Raw genomic sequence first — 22355 nt, 5'->3', positions numbered from 1 at the left:
GTTCACCAACTTCATAAACACCTTCCAACTTGACCTCAAGTCCACCTGGACTATCCCAGACACATCCTTCTCCTTCCTGGACCTCTCTATCTCCATTCCTGGCAACCAACTGAACACAGACATCTACTTCAAACCCACCAACTCCCACAGCTACTTGGACTATACCTCCTTCCATTGCTCCCTCCTGTAAAAATTCTATCCCTTAATCCCAATTCCTCTGCCTCCACTGCATCTGCACCCAGGAGGAGCAATTCCACTTCAGGACATCCCAGATGGCCTCCTACTTCAAGAACCAGAATTTCCCTTCCCACATGGTCAACAATGCCCTCCAGCACATCTCCTCAACTTCCCACACCTCCAACCGCAACAAGGATATAGAACACCCTAGTCCTCATCTACCACTCCACCAATCTCCAGATACAGCGCATCATTCTCCACCATTTCTACCACCCACAGTCAGACGCCACCACCAGAGATACACTTCCATCCCCATCCCTATCTGTGTTCTGCGGAGACCATTCCCTCCGTGAGTCCCTTGTTAGGTCCATGCTCCCCCCGCCAACCCACCTTCTACTCCCAGCACCTCCCCTTGCTGCCGCAAGAGGTGTAAACCCTGCACCCACACCTGCCTTCTCACCTCCATCCAAGGCCCCAAAGGAACCTTCCACATCCAGCAGAGAATTCCCTGCACCTTCACCCACCTCATCTACTGCGTCCATTGGTCTCAATGTGGTTTCCTCTATGCTGGGGAGAAAGGGCGCCAACTTGCAGAATGTTTCAGAGAACATCTCTGGGACACACGCATCAAATAACCCCATTGCCCTGTGGCCAACTACTTCAACTCCCCCTCTCACTCCACCAAGGGCCTCCTCCACCACCAAATCCAAGCCACCCAATGCCTGGAGGAAGAACGTCTCATCTTCTGTCTTGGGACCCTCCTACCATACAGCATCAACGTCGATTTCACAGTTTCGTCTTCACCCCTCCCCCCACCTCATTCCAGATCCAACCCTCCAACTCGGCACCACCCTCTTGACCTGTCGTATCTGTCCACTTTCCTTTCCACCCATCCGCTCCACTCTCTGCTCCAATCAATCACCATCGCTCCCCACCTGCACCCAGCTTCTTTCCCCCAAGCCCCACACCCCTCCTATTTACCTGTCAGCACTCTCCCAGCCCCTCCCCAACATTCCTGATTCCCGAGCTCCCACCCTAACACCACTGCGGGTAGACCTACCCAGAATGGACTCAGCATTTCAAGATAGTAGCTGTGTTCCATCTTCTCAACAGCAATTATGAAAGAGCAATAAATTCTTACAATGCCTACATAACGTGAACCGAGTTTTTAAAAAATCAAAATTAACTACAAACAGGGATGATGTGTGATGGAGTTTGGTATGATTAAGGGTACGGTTAGCTGAGTTTTTATTCACTTCATGTTTTCGTTGCAATCATCAAGTTTAGAGGTAGTAAAGGCATGAATCAGGATTTGAAGAGCATGTTAATTTTATTTCTTATTATTCACAAATATGGGTATCTCTGGCTGCCCACAGAATTGTTAAGAGTCAACCACATTTCTGAGGGTTTAGAATCAGATGTAGGCCAAATCACATAAGGATGAGATTTCTTTCCCTACATTGAATCTAGTACTTCCAGATACTTGGTTGCGTTATTCCTCCCTTAGATTTTTTATTCCTCACATCATTTCCCTCAACAAAAATGTTGACAAGGAATTGGTCTGTAACTTGGATGTAATTTGGATACAAAATTGGTTTGAAGGAAGGAGTCAGAGGGTGGTAGTAGAGGGTTGCTTTTCAGACTGGAGGCCGATGAGCAGTAATGTGCCACAAGGATCGGTGCTGGGTCCGCTGCTTTTTGTCGTTAATGTAAATGACTTGGATGTGAATATAGGAGGTATGGTTAGTAAATATGCAATTGACACCAAAATCAGTGGTGTGGTGGACAGCAAAGAAGGGTAGCTCAGAGTACAGCAGGACCTTGATCAGATGATCTGATGGGCCAATGGGGTTTAGTCTAGATAAAAGTCAGGTACTACAGTTTGGTAGGGCAAATCAGTGCAGGACTTATTACACTTAATGTTAAAGTCCTGAGGAATGTTGGCAAACAAAGAGACCTTGAAGTGGTGTCACAGGTAATCAGAGTAGTGAAGAAGACATTTGGTACGCTTGCCTTGGTCAGTGCATTGAGTGCAGGGGTTGGGACATCATGTTGCAGCTGTACAGGACGTTGGTCTGACCACTTTTGGAATACTGTGTTCAATTCTGGTCTCCCTGTTGTAGGAAGGATGTTGTGGAACTTGAAAAAGTTCAGAGAATATTTACAAGGATGTTGCCAAGGTTGGAGGGTTTGAACTATTAGCGAGAGGCTGAACAGGCTGAAGCAATTTTCCCTGTAACCTTGGAGGCTGAGGGGTGACCTTGTAGAGGTTTATAAAATCATGAGGGGCATGGATAGAGTGAGTATTCAAGATTTTTTCCCTGAGGTGGGAAGTCCAGAACTAGAGAGCATAGGTTTAAGGTGAAAGGGAAAGATATAAAAGTGGTCTTTTCACGCAGAGGATGGTGTTTCTATGGAGTGAGCTGCCAGAGGAAATGGTGGAGGCTGGTACGATTATAACATTTAAAAGGCATCTGGAAGGGAATATGAATAGAAAGGGTTTTGAGGGATTTGGGCCAGGTGCTGGCAAATGGGATGAGATTAGTTTAGGTTATCTGGGTTGACATGGACGTGTTGGACCGAAAGGTCTGTTTCCATGCTGTACATCTCTACACCTCTAAGACTCTAATTGATTGACAGCTGATTCAACTTGATTCACACAGAAAAGAGAATGACACTAAATCAAAATACTAATTTGGAAAGCCAGTACAGACAGAATGAATCACATGGCCTTCTTCAGCATTACATTAATTTGGTGATTCTGTGATTCATTCCACTTCTTAACTCTTCTGCACAGAGGTGGATGACAAGAAATCCCGTCTTATTCAACACCTTCTAATGTCCCAGATAAAATTTGAAATATTTCACATGTGATTCACGTTCACTGATTTCATTTTGAGAAGAAATAGACTGGGTGATGAAAGGTAATCCCCAACAAAACCACATAACAAAATTTGAGTGATTCAGTCACCATGAATCAGCCATTCTAAAATGAGAGGTACAATCCCAGATCTGGCATTCTTGTTCAAAGACACAATAAGTGCACTAGCCCAGTGATGCATCAATGTATTACATTAAAGCTGAAATTTTAAAAGATGTGAGAATATTTTTGGTAAATATATACACCGTATCCACCCACCCCATCTCACCCACCACCTGCAACTGTACAAACAAAGAAAGAGCTACGGTCTACATAACATTTTTCATGTCGCAAAGCTACACAGCTAATAAGTTTCTTTTAAAGTAATGAAGGTCACTGGACCCAAAACATTAAATCTGTTTTCTCTCCACAGATGATGCCAGACCTGCTGAGTTTCTCCAGTGATTTCTGTTTTTGTTAATTACTTTTAAAGTACTAACACTTAAGCAAATCCAGCAACGAATCTGGTACAGCAAGGTTCCAAAATACGAATGAGGTAAATGACCAGAATACCTGTTTAAATAGTGTTGCCTGACAGAGGAGTGTCACGAGAACTTGTGCGTTAAGATCTTTTACTCTTGCCTCAGTGGACAAATAGGCCCCTCCATTTACCATCTCATTCAAAAGTTGACACTTCCAACAGTGCAGCCATCCCTTCTTTGACATGCTGGAGGAGAGTTTAAAACTCTGATCTTCTGACTGAGAAGGAAGAGTATTTCAACTGAACAGAAGCTGACATTCTAGAATAAGATCATGATAAGAGGACACTTTTTAAATAAAGGAATACAAATAGTTTAAGGTTGGGAAATCACATTTCCTAGGCATAGAAAGATCATCTGGTAAGAAACACATTAGAATTATTACCTCGTTGTTGTGGTTCTGTTCGCCGAGCTGGGAATTTGTCTTGCAAACGTTTCGTCCCCTGTCTAGGTGACATCCTCAGTGCTTGGGAGCCTCCTGTGAAGCGCTTCTGTGCTGTTTCCTCTGGCATTTATAGTGGCCTGTCTCTGCCGCTTCCAGTTGTCAGTTCCAGCTGTCCGCTGTAGTGGCCGGTATATTGGGTCCAGGTCGATGTGTTTGTTGATAGAGTCTGTGGATAAGTGCCATTACTCTATCCACAGACTCTATCAACAAACACATCGACCTGGATCCAATATACCGGCCACTACAACGGACAGCTGGAACTGACAACCGGAAGCAGCAGAGACAGGCCACTATAAATGCCAGAGGAAACAGCACAGAAGCGCTTCACAGGAGGCTCCCAAGCACTGAGGATGTCACCTAGACAGGGGACAAAACGTTTGCAAGACAAATTCCCAGCTCGGCGAACAGAACCACAACAACGAGCACGCGAGCTACAAATCTTCTCCCAAACTTTTAATTATTACCTCATCATTGACCATTTGACTTGCAAGCCTATTGTGCACCTGTACATGTTCAGGGTTCAAATACTTGTATTAAACTAATGCATGTTAAAATGAGGCATGTCTATAGGTTATATAAATATGCTGCTTTTAGCTGCCAGACCTCACCTATTGTGTCACAATAGTAACTTGTGCTTTGACTTCACAAGTGATTTACTTCAGATGTTGGAAGAAGTTCTTTTCCTTTTTAGAGACATCCAAAATTATATATGTTTAAGGAGATAATGACCAAGACTCTTAATAAAGCAAGTGCAAAATATGTAAATAGACGCAAGTCTTGCCTCCTCTGCACAACCTAAACTTTGCAAAATAAAGCAGGCATAACTTGCTAGAAACATTCAATATATGTGAGGGGTAATGCACATTAATCGGTTTGCTTAATATTTAAGTAAATCATGCTCCTGTACCTAAGCATCTTTATCGATATTAATCAAGACGGTATCATTCTTTGCATTTGTGCATGGGTATGTAGAGCTTTGATGAAATCAGAGAGATTAGGGTATTTTATATGCTAAAATTAAACTGTATATGCAAAGTAGATTAGAGCAATGGATAAGGCACAGTTTTTTTTATTAAGGGTTTGTGCTGGGACAACGACTGTTCACAAATTAAATAAACGTTTTGGACTCCAAAATTGGAAGTACAATTTTGAAATTTGTAGGACTAAGGAGAATAGGTAGAAAATGACATTAGGTGATTGCTCTTGCAAACCTCCTTCTGTGCTGGAACCATGTTATGATCAAATAGTAAAATTTGCAAATTATGCAATTCGAGAAGTATGGTTAATGCAGAAGAAGACTGTGTCAGAGTTACCAATCATTAACAAGCTTACAGAATTGACAAATTAACATCAATATGGCTAACGAGATGCACAGTAGTAGGAAGTATGATTAGGCCACAAAAGGTTGTGGGAATAGCTGTCGGAAAGAACTAAAGGAACAGAAAGATATGGGAATACTGATACATGGCATCAGTAATAAGGTCATTAATAAATGCAAAATCATGTTTTTAATTATTAGTTGCCTAGAATTGAAAAATAGAATTTAGGTGAAATGTGTACAGAACTTTGGTTGTCCCTACCTACAAGTTGTAGGACTTGTTATAGTTATATAAAGGACTTAGGGCACTGGAGAAATCACACAACAAAAATTATGAGATGTTACCAGGACTGTGAGGTTGTACCTCTCAGTAAGGATTGAACAGACTGGGTTGTATTCTTTAGGAAAGAGAAAACTGAGAGATGGCCTAATAGATAACTTCAAATTTTAAGATTATGCATGTTTTGATAGGATGGGTGTAGAGATGGAGTTTTACTTGCAGGGGAGACCTGACTTGGGGCTAGAAATGTAAGACAGTCACTAATGTATTCTATACCTAGAAAATTCAAGGCAATGTCTTTGCCCAAAGATTAGTTAAAATATGGAACTCATGCCTGACAAAAAGGTCCATGGATATATTTAAGGAGAAGCTAGATAAATATAAATGTGAGAAGGGAGCACAAGAGCACAGCAATATAAGATGATAAAGTATGGGGTGAGGCTGGAGTGAGGCATAACCAGTGGCACAAGCCTGGAGGGTCAAAATATCTGTTTTAATGCTTGCAATACCATGTAATATGCCCATAAGATGTAGAAGCAGAAGTCATTCAGCCCGTTGAGTATGCTCTGCCATTCAATGGGATCATCGCTCACTTGATAATCCTCATCTCCATTTTACTGTCTGTTCCCCCTAACCTTTGAATTATTATTATAGAATCCCTACAGTGTGGAAACAGGCCCTTTGGCCTAACAAGTCTATACTGATCCTCCAAAGGACGTCCCGCCCAAGCTCATTCCCCTACATTTACCTCTGACTAATGCACCGAACCTACACATCCCTGAACTCTATGGACAATTTAGCATGGCCAATTCACCTAATCTGTACATCTTTGGGTTATGGGAGAAAACTGAAGCACCCAGATGAATCCCATGTCGACATGGGGAGAATATGCAAACTCCACACAGACAATCGTCCGAAGCTCGAATCAAACCCAGGTCCCTAGCACTGTGAGGTAGCAGTGCTAACCACTGAGCCATTGTGCCACCCCTCTGATTCCCTTACTGATTAAAAATCTGTCTATCTCACCCCTGACTATACTTAAAGACCTTGCACTCTGAGGAAAAGAACTCCACAGATTCACTGCCCATTGGGAGAAGAAATTCCTCCTTTTCTCTGTCTTAAACATGTGATCCCTTATTCTGAGCTTTTGCCCTCTGCTCCGGGATCAAAATAATGTTACTTGTTTGCATAAACGTAGGGATAAGGGGCATACATTGAATGTCAAATTGGAAAAATTCAACCAGCTCTAAAAAGAAGTGAAGATCAATAATTCATCTAGTTGTATATTTCTGCAGGAAAAGCCAGGATATGTGGTGAAGAATTTCTTTCTCTACTACTTGTTCCGATTTGCTGCTGCACTCGGTCAGGAAATTTTTTACATCACATTCCTTCCATTTACCTACTGGAATTTTGATCCGTTTGTTTCAAGGAGGCTGGTCGGTGTGTGGGCTGTAAGTGCATCCTTTATAAATTTATTTTAATTTAACCATCAGAGACAAAACATTGCAATTCAATAACTCTTAGCACAACAGTTGGTATTGAATTGTTGGTTTTACATTATAACTTTGCTGATTTTTTAGAAATGATGTTGCTATAGTGTATATGAAACTATTTCTGTTTCACACAGAGTGCATTGTACATGTCTGGTCAGAAAAGAGTGATCTAATTAGCACTAACTTACAGAGAGGCCTACCTCTGAAACCTGTACATTTTCTCTTGTGCATGATTTCCAGGTAGGTCACTTAATTTTCATCTAAATTTGACTTTTCAAGGGGAGTTAAGACTAAAGGTAGTCTTCAAATGAAGCATAGTTAACACAATTAGTGCAAATTATATCCAGACATGCTTGGTAATTCACCTCCAATTTTAAAATGATAGATTCCATCCTGCTTATCTAACAACTTAATTTTCTGTTATTAGTCAGTCTCATGTGGCATTACATATGGGGAATTAACACAAAATTTCATGGGAGGGATGGGCACTGTAGAAACTGCTTTTTCGAAGTTAATTCATCTACGAATGCCAGGAAATGGTATCTGAAAAGAAGCACATACTTCTGATGGGAAGTGTTTACTGCATCATTTTGATGAAGAAATTGGCTTGCACACACCTAATGCCTGCAGGTAAAGAGAAGACAAATTAGATGTCAATTTGGTTGTCAGGGTAGAAGGTCTTCCAGGAAGCAGGCTTCTGCATTAAAGTGTGACTTACAATAGAGTTCAGGGTTTCAAAGAATTCAGTAGAAGAATGAGAGAGGTGTTTGATTGCATTTTCCTAAGTCTACCCCAGAGGGATGTTGAGAGTGGATCATTTAGTACACTCAAGGCTGAATTGGGAAGGAGGGAATCAACAGTTATAGGGGAAAGGAAGCAGAAAGGGATTAAGCATTATCAGATCAGCGATAATCTCTTTGAAAGATGGAGCAGACTCAATGGGCAAAATCGTTTACTTGCACTCCGATATCTTAAGGTCTTTCCTTTCCCCATCACCGTGGCTATTGTTGACTTGTGCTCAATACTTTGTCACATGAAGACTCTGATCTCTCTTATCTCCTAAATATGTATCCGTGCACAAGTGTAAGACTGACTGATGATGCCTCTTCAAGTTCATTGTCTTCTTTCTGCTTCTGACTGAGCAGGTTCCAGCTCTTGCCCTGGATCTTTGATAAGAGAAAAGGACAGGTGCTGTTTTTTTTATCGGGGAGGAAAGAAAAATTATGGTGCCCACAGATATTAGGTGTGTGGATGTGCTGGTCATCAATTGATCAGACCCACTGGTGGTTATGACATCACCGATGTCCCTTTCTATGATGTCCAGCACTGTCTCCTTTATTCCTGATGAAGGGCTTTTGCCCGAAACGTCGATTTCGAAGCTACTTGGATGCTGCCTGAACTGCTGTGCTCTTCCAACACCACTAATCCAGAATCTGGTTTCCAGCACCTGCAGTCATTGTTTTTACCTGCATGAATTGGCTGTCCTGTTGAATAGCTTCTGGTAAAAAAACTAAAAAACAAATCCAACTCAGTCAATTAACACCCTCCCAATCTACAATACTCTTAGTCATCAGTAAAGGGCTGGAAGGGGCCATTGATAGTGCTATCTAGTGACAGCTGCAAAAGATGACTTGTTCTCTGATGCTTTGTTTGGTTCCCAGCAGGGCCACTGAAATTTTGACCTCATTACAGCTTTGATCTAAACTTGTACAAAAGAGCTGAACTCCAGAAGTAACATGAGAGTGACTGCCCTTGATACCAAGGCATCATTTGACTAACTGTGAATCAAGGGGCCCTAGCAAGGCTGGAGTCAGGAGGAAACAAAAAGCTCTCTGCTGATTGGAGTCATACCAAGCACAAAGGAATATGGCTGTGGTTGTTAGAGGTCAATGATTTCAGTCCCGGAGTACTTCAGGAAATGTCGTGGACTCAACTATCTTGATCTGCTTCATCAATAACATTCCCTCCATCATAACATTAGAAATGGAGATTTCCGCTGATGGTTGCACAATGTTCAGCGTCATGTGCCTCTCTTCAGATAGTGAGGCAGTCCATATCCAAATGCATCAACACCTGGACAATATGTAGGCGTGAGCTGATAAGTGGCAAGTAACATTCATGACATACAAGTGCCAGGTAATGACCAATGTCCACAAGAGAGAATCCAGCCATTGTACCATGACATTCAATCTCATTACCATCACTGAAACATTCACTATCCACACCTTAGGAATTACAGTTGACTAAAACTGAATTGGACCAATTATCATAAATAATGTGGTGACAAGAGAAAGTCAGAGCCGAGGGAATTTAAGGTAAGTAACTCACCTACTGTCTTTCCAGATCCTGTCCAGCATAAGTACGGTGGCACAGTGGCACAGTGGGTGGCACGGTGGCACAGTGGGCGGCACAGTGGCACAGTGGTTAGCACTGTTGCCTCACAGCGCCAGAGACCCGGGTTCAATTCCCGCCTCAGGCGACTGACTGTGTGGAGTTTGCACGTTCTCCCCGTGTCTGCGTGGGTTTCCTCCGGGTGCTCCGGTTTCCTCCCACAGTTCAAAGGTGTGCAGGTTAGGTGAATTGGCCATGCTAAATTGCCCGTAGTGTTAGGTAAGGGGTAGATGTAGGGATTTGGGTGGATTGCGCTTCGGCGGGGCGGTGTGGACTTCTTGGGCCGAAGGGCCTGTTTCCACACTGTAAATAATCTAATCTAATCTAATCTAATCTAAGTAAGGAGTGCAACTAAAACAGAAAGCAGAGTTAATGTTTTGAAACCAATTACTCTTCATCAAACAAGTGAGGACTGCATCGGACTAAACTCCATTCGCCAAAATGATTCCAGCTTCAACAATATTCAAGAAGCTCAACACTACCCAGGATAAAGCAATCCATTGATTGGCATCCCATCCACCACCTTTAAACATTCAATGTCATCACCACAACACATCGTGGCAACAGTGTGTATCAGTTACATAATGCACTGCAGTAACTCACCAAGTCTTCTTCAACAGCGCCTCTCAGGCCCACAACCTCTACCATCTACGATCTAGAAGGACAAGCATGACACAGCACCCCCTCTCTGAGTTCCCTCTAAGCCATATGAAAATCCTGACTTGGAACTACTATCACTCATTGTCAAGGAGTCAAAACTGTGGAACTCCCTTCCTAACAGTACTGTTGGGGGATTTACATCCCAAGTACTGCAGCAGTTTAAGATGGCCTCTTGCCATCCCCTTCTCCATAACAATTAGGGATGGGTGATATATACTGGCAGAGCTAACAATGCCCATGAATGAATTGTTAAAAAAATGTGTGTGTGTAGAGAGAGAAAGAGAGAGTTGTGAGTTGTGGGCATGATGCTTGTAACAGTGCCAATTGATAAAGATGTTGGTAGGCGAGTGATGAGTTTTAATGAATTTAGCAGTGAATGAAATTATTGGTGCAGTTTGGAGATAAAGTCACGACATGGATGACTCATGTAATGAGCTCACGATACCTCTACATTACTACTTACATCAAGGGGATCAGTTCTTAAAATATACTTTCATCAAATAGTTTTGGTTTTCCAGTGTTGACTACTCGAAAAAAGATCAAAACTTCGAACAAATCATGCTGTCTGAAATGACTAGGCAGATGCTTTAGTCATTTTGAATAGAAGGCTATTCACTTTGAGTACACGATGAACAGGTTAAATTATTTTTAATACTTCTATGTCTCTCTCACTCTTCTGCCTCCCCCCTTCCTTCGCCCCTCCCTCAGCAGCCCCTGCTCCTTTCCCAGGCCCACCATGTAATACTCAATTCGAACTCTGTCAGTTGAAAATCTTCTCCAGACGTAAGGCCGTTTTGCAAAAGATCTCAAAGCTGTAGCAATTGGGCCACTGGTTTGCATGATCAGCTCAGTGCAATTCTCCTGCTATTTTTAAAATTCATTTTTAAATGGGGAAACACATTATCTCCTTCACTTGGCACCTGCTATTGATGGACTAATGATAACATTGTCCCTACCAGGTATTCAATGTTTAGAAATCACAGATCCAAGTATACAGCTGTCAATATGTGGAAAATGGAATATAAAAGATAAAATATGAGCAAGGTAAGGCTTAACCCCATTTAAACATCTGGAACTGAGTTTATGTTTAAATGTAAAATTTATCAAAAGAAGTAGTGCTTCCAAACCAAATGGAGTGCATCTTGACTCTAAATGAATGTGACTGGAGGAACCTGCCCAAATTACCTTACAGCGCTCTGTAGTGTATTAGGAGACTGCCTTGAGGTTAATAAAATCTTTTACCTTCCATTGTGAAAAAAAATTGGACAGATGTGCTGACACCAGCCTTTGATCTCCACAAGTAAAACAATAGCTGCAGCAGGGAAGTACTCAGCTGAATTCAAAAAAATGCCTACTCAAGTAGTTTTACTGAAACCTGCCTTAGTGCTTCGAGAATAGAAAGATCACTATTCTTCCCTCAAATTGTCATAAAGTATTATTAATTAGCTTCTTTACCATGGAGCTGCAGGCTGTTAGCCAAAGGAACTTGCTATTTGACCCATTTGTTTACCTTTGATTCCACAGTGGAAGCACACTAATGATTTCTTAACCATTCCCATACTGTAGGGAATAAACAAAAATGGAAAAAGACACTTTTTTCACATTTTCTGATTTTTAGTGTCTGTCAAATCAGAGTATGCACTCTCCTTTGGCATTTTAACTGTGCTGAGCCCTTGAACTTGCCACAGTTTCAAGTCAAATGCAAGACCTCACCTGTGAACATTTACAGTGTTTACTTTTCCCTCTGTTCTCAGAACCAGATGAAATGGTGTAAGAAAGATATAGGATATGTACTCTAGTACTGAGGATGGTTTACTCTTTAGATCTTTTATGTTACTATCTTTGTTTAATATTTTTCAAATGTTATGGGGTTGGATTCAATTAAATGTAAGTTCGGAGCTTCTGTAAACTAATACTGGATATCAGTGTAATTCCAAACCAATCACAGAAATCCATTGTGTTACTCCCATTGCACAGAAATGCTTGCATAAAATTTCCTAGCAATTAGAATCACCTATAATAAATGTGGTTCTTTATGTCTTACAGTAAAAGTCACCACAGGAATGCTTCACTCTGGCTTCACATTTTTTCAGAACACTCAATTCTGGACACACATCCTAAAAACTAGTGAGTCAGCCTTACGATGACCATAATGTCATCATTTAAATGACATTTGCGAAGTAACTTAGTGCTGCATAAAAATATCTTGGTTTTCACAAAACATCTGAAAATGATGCAATCTAATTTTTACAAGGTGTTTCTATCTGCATTTGGAAGGAAGATTAGAGGAGTTCAATCTTATTTAAACTGCAGAAAGCTATGGAACAGAGAGATTTTAGCATTCTTGCCAAGGAATCACAAAAGCTAGCATTCGAGTTCAGCGATAAGAGTAAAGACAAATGGAATGTTGGCCTTTATTTCAAAGGCAGTGGAGTATAAAATTAGGGAGGTTTTGGTAAAACTATACAAAGCACTAATCGGACCACAGCTCACATACTGTCAATAGTATTGGGTTCTTATCTAAAGCAAGATATATTGGCATTGGAGGCTGTCCAGATGAGGTTGATACCAGGTTTAATAAGGAAAGTTTGAGTAGATTGAGTCTTGTACTCATTGGAATATAGAAGAATAAGAAGCAACCTTATTGGAATACGTAAGAATCTTAGGGGACTTGACAGGGTAAATGTGAAAAGTTGTTTCACCTTGTGCAAAATTCTAGGAGATGAGGGCATCCTCCCGGTGAACAAAAGATCTAAAAAGCTCCAATGCACTACTGCACCAAGTTTTCAATTGTTTTCTTGTAGTTCCTCTTACCAGACCTATTCCTCATGAATTTGCACTTTACTTTCAGTTTTCCCTCAATATCTTTCATGTAATACCAAGCGCAAAACTATGCCCGAGTACAATACTTGTGGCTTTTACTAATGGTTTGTTACATCTTAACACTTATAATCTGTACAAGGTGCGACAAAGTCGATTATTATCAGAAGTGAACTCATACAACTTGGGCCAATGACTGGACAATTAATAAGGTCATTTAGACACAGAACATGAACATCCTAGAATTTCTTGTACAACCTACCGTATCTGGCTGATTCCCTTGGCTGTGAGAAGCTGCTGAGCTGGCTAGATCATCATGTTTTAGGGCTTAGAGTCATTTTTTTTTCACACACACTGCGAAGTTCCTTGTAACAACATTGTTAACACTTTGTAAAAAGAATCATGAAACTGCCAAGATATGCATTTTTTTGTTTCAGATTATGCATTAACTGTTGAAGAGACAAAAAAATGAAAAAAACCTGACAATAAAAAAGCTACATATCATTGTAAATGCTATACCGAAGCTAAAGCTACCTTCGATTAGAATGTTATTTAAATTAAATTAAAAGGCAATTACTGAAAATACTCAAGTAAATTAGTTAGAATAAAACAGCTATGATGAAAATTTGATTATGTCTGTGTTGAATTTTAAGCCTTGTGTTGTGTTACAAGAAATAACCTGTAGGGAATTAAAGCTTAGGGTGACAGAGGATATTTCACAGAAACTTTAACTCAGAGACCAAAAACATTGACAGCAGTGTATTGATAAAGCAAGTTGCTCAGGGAATCTCAATGGGATATCTCAGGTATGAATTATTTAGTTGGAGATAACACAGTCAATTACAGATTGCCTTGTCATTGTCCAAGAAAAGTTGTCCATTGTTCTAATGAATATAGGCTGCCTACTCATTAGAGAGACATGACTGGTAGTTCTTCCATCTCCATTATATCTGTTTTGATGATGTCTTTGACAAGGGGGCCTCCGAAATGTCCACCTTCTTTCTCAATAAGATTCCCCAGTATCATGGTTGACAGGGCCCCCAGCCAGTTCTGATGTATCTCCCACACCTCACCCCTCTCTTCTCTCCCACAACAGTGATAGGGTCTCCCTTGTCCTCACTTACCATCCTGCCAGCATCAATATCCATAGGATCATTAGCTGCCATTTCCACCATCTCCAGTGTGGCACCACCACCAGACATATACTCCTCTCTCCTCCCTTGTCAGACTTCCTGGTCCACTACTCTTTCACCCCATAGACTCATCCTTCGCAATCACAGAAGGGATGAAATCTGCCTGTTTACTTCCTCCCCCCTCAGTATTCAAGAGCCCGAACACAACTTCCCCCTACACTTCACTCAATTTAGTTCACTGTATTTGCTCTCATAATGTGGTCTCCTCTACACTGGGGAAATGAAGCATATACAGGAACGCCTAAGTTCCACCCAAAATGACCCTGAGCTTCCAGCTGCCTGCCACTTTAACACCCCACCCTGTTCCCTGACCAACATCTTTGTCTCAAGCTTGCTAGAGTACTCCAGTGAAGCTCAACACCAATTGGAAGAACAGCAGTTCATTTTATGCTTGGTAACCCTACAACCTTCTGTTATCAATTTTGAGCTCAACAATTTTAGGGGCCTGAGAACCCTCTCCATGCCATTACTCAATACCCACATATCAGGCCTTGCTATAAATGGACTGCGACCACACACAATCCTTTGTCAGCTACTAATAGTCCCATTAGCAGCTTTTGATTCTCCACAGTTGACCTTTACCCACTCAATTTTCTGACCAACTGTTTTTATCTCTCTTTGGGCTCTATCACCACCTATCATTTATTCGTCTCTCTCCTCTCCCCCTTAATCATCTTTTGCATAAATGCCCACCTTTTCCAAGCTATCATCAACTCTGAACAAGGATCACTGCAAAGATTAACTCCGATTTCTCCCCACAGATGCTGCCAGACCTGCTGAGTTTTTCCAGCCGTTTCTAAAAATCTAAACTTTAGTCTAGTCAAGAAGGACATTGGTAGCTGGAAGACTGGTCCATCCTGTCAGGATCCATGGTGAGGACACCCAACAGAATAAATAGGAAGCACACAGAGCAGGAATGGTTAGTTGTTTGGGGGATAGTATAGTGATAGCGTTGAGAAAAATTCTGCACGCAATAGCGAGACTATGGAGCTTGGTGAGATGTGGGTGCAGCAGCAGAGTCAAAGTATGAAATACAAGAGAGAAGATGGAAGGACTCACACTTGTGAAAGACAGAAGGTCATTAGCATTCTTGTGGCATTGTTATGCATTGCTGTGGACCCTGGGCACAGCCCTGACATACATAACTATTTCGTAACAAGCTGTGTGTGTTGTAAATGATGCACAGCTGGGGTTTAAATAAGGCTCCTGTGGCATGAACACTGAAAGATCCAAGTATTAGTAAACACTTCTGTCACTGCTGACCACAAGGCTACATGAGCACAATATAATGGAATAAAGGCAGAGTGCACAATCATTGAGGTGACCAGCAGAGAATTGTGTGAGAAAGGTGACCAGGGTTTGCAAAAGGAAGTCCCATGAAACTCCCCAAACATTGACACTGAGTCAAAGACATGGAAAATCTCAGTCAAAAGTGTTATTTGCTATTTGTTATTTTACATATTGAGGAAGGTAGTGAAGTATATGGTGTATTTTTAAAGAGAATTTACTGTTCATTCACCAGTTTTCAGTAAAGAAAACCATTTGTTATTTCAAAGCCCGAGGGCCTATTAGAAGTGAATGTTCAGTCTGCTTTCTAGAGGGAACAAAACATTTCTGTTGCTGATACTCAGAGATATACGACACTGGCTCTGACTAGCATTTGGCTAGATATTGGACAGGTTCAGGTGCACTGTAGATTGAAGAGAATGAGGGCCATTCGTGACAGAGTTGGTGCATCTGAACATGAGAAAATATCTAGTCAAAAATACAAAACTGCATTGGCATTTATACTCAGTTATATTGCAAACTTTGTGACAGTGAGTACTATTTAACATCTGGAAACTTTGCTTGTTAGATGCCTTGTTGCAAGTTAAACCTAAACTTCAAAGGTTAAATGAACCATGTTTAATCAGTAGATATTCCAGTAGCAGAGGCTAGTGAGAATTTGAGTTTACATGAATTAGCTATGCATTTTACACAAACAACAGTGATCTCAGGTGCAAATGTGAACATTGCTTCCAGCTCATAACTCCTTTGATTCCACGTCACTTGATGGAGTTAGAGAAAAAGATAATGCACATATGGATGCATGATGTTAGCCCAGTATTTCTATGGAATTAAGATCTCTAAACTAATCTACTTCACTGAAAGTAGGGATGACTTTTGAGACTGACTCATCCAATCCAACTTCTGGTGACTGGCAATAGAGTAGTACTTACAGATGCCTGAAGTCGGTACGTTGGCATCTTTTCTTGTAATATATCCAGAGAATGTGCATCCATTTTGAAACCAGTTGATTGTCAGAAGTAGATAGGCTGGGATCATGCTAGTGTTGGTTACTCATATGTTTGATCATGAGGAATACTGTGGGATAAATTAGAATGTGTTCTTTTGATTGCAAGTCAACTGTTTAACCTATATAGAGATGCAAAGTTATTTTGAAGAGAACATGTGATATATATTTGAAAGGGACGATATATAAAATATTATGCAACTAAATTAGATTAAGAAAGCTCCATTTAACCAGCACCAGCACGGGCTCAATGCTCATTTCATACTGTAAATGCTATAATAATTTTGTATTTGTACATTCCATCATTATTTTGTTTTAGGCATTTATTCTTGCGGTAGTGTGTCTGTGTTGGTTGTCAGTTTACTAGGAGAGACTCTCTGGCAATGTATCATCAATTGAGAATGAAGTTGATTTTCCAAGGAGTTTTTTTAATAAGTTGCAAATGCATGTCCTAGTTATGATGTAATTTGTTTTTGTCGCCACTGGGGTTCCACTTCCATTCAAAGCTAAACACTTTTATTCCTTTTATTCAAGGTTACACAAAATTCAATACACATCAACAATTACACCAGAGAAGTAGGGATGCAAGCACAAGGTGCCCCAAATCTCTTGAAAGCAACAACAATACATAAAACCATACAGAAGTCTTACACAGGTCACTGTCCCCTAAAAAAGGTACTATAATGATCTAAGTACATAACAGGAACCATTACAGCCCCCAAGGGCAGCTGAACACTTTTATTCACCCAAAGCAATAAATAAAAGATAATCAAAAAAACAAGATCTTATGTCAAAGTCTACACTCCCATTTCTTTTAGTACAATCACTAATATTGTGGATGCAATTTAATAAACATTTAATAAAAATATTTTAAAGCAGCAACATAAATTATAGATGAAATTTAATGACTAAAATGAAACATTTTGTTTAAAACCAGTGGGCTATTAAATTTGATGATGCAGCCGATTTTCTGTTGTGGAAAATTTTTTAAATGGCAGCACAAAATCTATTTAAGTAGACGTATATTTTTCAATAGGAGCAGTGAAGAAAGTCACAAACTGCAGCCTGCCAATGTACAGAAGGCTGGGTACTATTTACTCGATATTTCTTCTGGAATTAGCAGTGTTGTTGCCATGGCCAGTCACATGATATTTACTTAGAAGGCAAAAGTCAATACTCCCTTAGCTGCATATTTGCTGGTTCCATCTGGTTTTTCTAGCCAAGTCCTAAGCTCTAGACACTATTCGCTCAAAGTCACACAGGCATCAAGGACTTAACCCTTTGAATAACATCATTTTTGCTCCTCAACTATTTCAAGCACAATACTGTTTCTTATCTTTCAATTCAAGCATTACAACTAGACAGACAATTTGCTTTCAATAATTTTGCTCAGAATAACCACAAATCTTTTGCTTTGACTTTTATTGTGGTAGATTAACATCTCTCAAAAAGTTAATATTAAATCAGCAAAATGGAGAAACTTTGGGTTTTCATTCACAATAATTAAATGTTATCCCTGAATGTTTTCTGCATAATTTTAATAGCCTTTACTTACTAAAGTAGTATCTAACACTTTACACCAAGAGTCTAGGCCACAAAAAGCTTGTATTACATAACTGGAAGCAATTTGATATTATTATTTTCCTTCTTCCATGAATCTTTCTTGTCATTTGCTGACCTATCTTTTTCTCACTGTGTTCTGTTCACAACTCTGTTACTTCTGCACTTGACCACGCTACTCATTGCCTCATTTCTCTCACTCTAGACCCGTAAATTTGAGACCATTTAAATTCTAAGTTGCCTGCATCTTAGCTCACAACGTGACCTGATCCCTGATCTACCTTGTCCTTACTGACTAACTTGGCTCCCAGTCAACTAATAACTTGACTTTAAAACTCCTCCTTGTTTTTCATTCCCACTGTGGCTGTGCTTTTCCATGTTGCTGTAATCTGCTTTAAATCATAAACCCTCTGTGGTTTCTGTGCACCTCTAATTCTGATCTCTTGCATATTTCCAATTATAGTTGCTCCGACTTTGGCAGTCATGCCTTCAGTTGCTTCGATCCCCCATGTTCTAGAATTCACATTCTGCACTTTTTGGTTTATTTTCCTTGCTTGCCTCTGTTAAGACACTGCTTAAAACCTGCTTCTTTGATGAAGGTTTTGGTCAAGGACTTAATATATTCCTTATGTGTCTCAGAGTGATACTTTGTTTGTCTGCTGTAGACACCAGCCAATGCACACAATTGTTCAACATAGGGTCCCTTTGCTGCCAACACCCTCTTTTTTTCAGGCATGATTCCAAAGGGTCTGCTTGGTCTGGTGTGGTAGAGGAAAACCACATGCTACTCAGATGAGAACCAGCTCTTGTCTTAAACAAGATATAGTTTATTGAACATGAGCAATTTAGTACAAGTTCGGCTAATGTGATAGACATTTTTGTTCAGAGACTGGGGAGGGTCTGGTAGATAGACTAACCCCTTTGCGATCCTAAGCTGTTTCCCATCAGGTCCAAATCACATCATCTTAGTGACAGGAGTTTAGGACAGTCCTCAATTTTAACACTTTCAGACTGACCTTTTTAAAACATGAAGCACCTTAGGATGATTTGCTGCATTAAGGTGCTTTAAAAATGTACATTATTACTGATTTGTGAGTGCTTTAATTCATCCTACAATCCAAAGATTGGAAATCTTGAAAAAAAACTTTTAGAGGAGTTGAACAAGGAAACATCATGTCTGTGACTTTTTTCATTTTCGCGTGCATAAGAATTCACTTGATGCTGATTTAATAACCTTTGCACATGAAATATAACTGATTTGGAGGTCCACCAGAAAAAAATATTTTCAGTATGTTATTGTCTTTTGTAATAATATTCATGGAGAAGGTCAATGTGCTGTTGACCTGAGTTCATCTCCCAGTTCAGTTTTTTTAAGTGACATTCTGAGTAATGGGAGCTCAGGTGTGGAAGACAGAGATCAATGACCTGAGTTTACAAACTGCACTTTCCTAAGATTATTTCCTGTAAACTAGATTGTCATTTGAGCTTCTGCTTGTACATTAGGAGAACCATTATTGTGTCAATTATTTAGCATTGCAAACTTCAATACCTGCAAATAAATGTTGCACAAATAATTAAGAGCTGAAGGTGCAAATGGGGAGGTCAAAACCTGTGGAATAATGGGCAGAGAGAACCCATCCAATGCATGTCCCTTTGGGTGAAACTAAATGTATCGATAAGTGGGAAAGAGAGACACTACAGTGTTGATTTGAAAAGTAGTTATCACTGTGATTAGATTTCTCTTTATCCAACATATGAAGTAAGGGAGAAATGCATTTGTGTTGATAATCTGTTACAATGATTTTTGCAGAATTGCCTTTGCATGTTGAACATTATAGATCATGCAAAATTATTTAATACATTTTATGTTGAATTTGAACTTTTTCTAAATACAAATTTTTTAAAAATGTATTCACTTGTGAGACTTGGGCATTGCTGGCTGGGCCAGCATACATTGCCCATCCCTAGTTGCCCTTGAGAAGGTGGTGGTGAGCTTCCGCCTTGAACCATTGTAGTCCCTGTGCTATAGGTAGATCCGCAATGCCCTTAGTGAGGGAATTCCAAGAGTTTCACCCAGCAACATGGAAGGAATAACAATATATTTCCAAGTCAAAATGGTGAGTGATTTGGACGGGAACTTGCAGGTTGTGGTTCTCCCATGTATCTGCTACCCATGTCCTTTAGATGGAAGTGGTCATGGATTTGTCTCCTGGTCATGTCTCAGGACCTTTGGTGAATTTCTGCAATGCATCTTGTAGACAGTACACACTACTGCTATTGTGTGTCAATGGTGGAGGGATTGGATGCCTGTGGGCTATTTTGTCCTAGATGATGTCAAGCTGCTTGAGTATTGATGGAGCTGCATCCATCCAGAAAAGTGGGGAGTATTCCTTCACACTCCTGACTTGTAACTTGTATATAGTGGATAGTCTTTGGGGAGTCAAGTAATTTGTTTTCTCATGTACATGTCCATTATCAATACAATTACTATATTTTCTGCACCATGATTAAGGAAAAGCTTACTCGTAGAAACTTAGAAAATGGCAACAAAATCATGCCCTTCAAGATTGTTCCACCATTATGATCTTTGCTGATCATCCAACTCAGTACCCTATTCCAACTTCCTCCCCATATTCTTTGAAACTTTTAGTCCCAAGAACTTTATTTAACTCAAAAACATTCACTGTTTTGGCCTCAACTGCTTTCTATGGCAGAGAATTCTACAAGCTTACCACTCTTTGGGGGATGAAGAAATTTCTCCTCATCTCAGTCTTAAATGGCCTACTCCAAATCCTTAGACTGCGATCCCCGGACTCTGGACTCTGCAGTCATCGGGAATATCCTTCCTGCATTCACCCTGTCTCGTCCTACTGGCATTTAATAGATTTCTATCAGATCCCCCCTTGTTCTTCTGAATTCCAGTGAGTATGGTTCTAACTGATCCAGTTTGTCTTCAAATATCAGTACCACGATGCCAAGCATCAGCCCAGTAAACATTCATTGCATTCCAAGCACAGTCAGAACATCCTTCCTTAGGTAAGGAGTCCAAAATTGTACACGATACTCTTGGTGTGGTTTCACCAAGGCCCTGTACAATTGCAGCAGGATGGTCCTGTGCCTGTACTCCAATCTTCTGTTATGATGGTGAACATACCATCTGCCTTCTTCACCATCTGCTGTTCATACATGCTTACAATGAATGATGGTGTACAAAAATACCCAGGTCTCATTGCAAATCCCTCTTTCCCAATCTATCACCATTCCGATAATAATCTGCCTTCCTGTTTTGCTACCAAATTGGATAATTTCACAATTATCCACATTAACTTCGTCTGCCACAGGTTGAACCATATTATTCAAGTTATTTGAAAGATTAATATGTGCTGTGCTAACAGGAGCCTATAGATGTACTGCACTTTGATTCTGGGATACATTTGATAAGAAGCCACATCAAACGCTATTGAAGAAAAGTAAAGTTCATGGTGTAGGGAATAACATATAAGCATGGATATAAGATTAGATGGCTGACTGGCTGGCAGAAAACACAACATTCATAAATGGGCCTTTGATTGGCAGGATGTCATAAGTAGAGTCCCATAGGGATCTGCTGGGTCTTAACATATGCAGTTTAGATCAATGACTTAGGGCAGCAAAGGCAAGGTGGCTAAATTTGCTGATGACATCAAGGTAGATGGGAAAGGTATTTGGTGAAGAAGACATAAGGAAGTTGTAGACTGACATAAATAGATCGAGTGAATGGGCAAAAATCTGACAGATGGAGTATAATATGGGAAAATGTTACTTATTAACATTTCTTAATAATAGATTTCAACATTTTCCTAATGACTGATATTCCACTAACTCCTTTAGTTCCCTGTTTACTCACTCCTTTTTATCTTGAGTACCAGTGGTTCATTTGCTAACTACCAATCTGCTGGGATCAGGCCAGAAACTAGGGAATTTTGGAAAATTGGAACCAGTACATTCACTATCTCTGCAGCTTTCTCTTTTAGAACCCCAGGATGTAAATTTTAAGCCGTGGGGACTGTTAGACTTCAGTTCCTTAATTTCTCAATGATGGTATTTTATTTCGCTTTCTCGCCTGAGCCAGTGAGGATAATTCTAGTATCCCTCACCCATTTCAACTTAAGTACATGATTAAATATGAAATCTTTCTAGTCTTTAAACCTCAGTACTATATTGGACCTTATTCTACCAGTGAGTCACCAAGATAACTCAAATAATAAAGTTTCCTGACCAATATTTATCTCTCAATCAACATAACTAAAACATTTACATTTATAATATCACTTTGATGCCTGTGGA

The 22355-nt window shown here is 40.2% G+C and overlaps 1 protein-coding gene across 2 annotated transcripts in view; it reads left to right on the top strand.

The window, feature by feature from the left end:
* sgpp2 (sphingosine-1-phosphate phosphatase 2) overlaps positions 1-22355 on the top strand; it is a 60902-nt gene that overhangs the window by 17648 nt on the left and 20899 nt on the right. Inside the window, exon 7 of one of the 2 annotated variants that reach the window (XM_072572782.1) lies at positions 6915-7070. The exons of the other annotated variant lie outside the window; for it this stretch is intronic. Within the exon in view, the coding sequence (XP_072428883.1) occupies positions 6915-7070 (156 nt within the window). The remainder of the gene's footprint in view (positions 1-6914; positions 7071-22355) is intronic. 2 annotated transcript variants of the gene reach the window in all.

This window comes from Chiloscyllium punctatum, chromosome 6 (assembly GCF_047496795.1).
Source record: "Chiloscyllium punctatum isolate Juve2018m chromosome 6, sChiPun1.3, whole genome shotgun sequence".
In the NCBI taxonomy this organism is placed as follows: Eukaryota; Metazoa; Chordata; class Chondrichthyes; order Orectolobiformes; family Hemiscylliidae; genus Chiloscyllium; species Chiloscyllium punctatum.
Note: the sequence above shows the minus strand (reverse complement) of the source record. Positions and strands in the feature narration are given on the sequence as shown.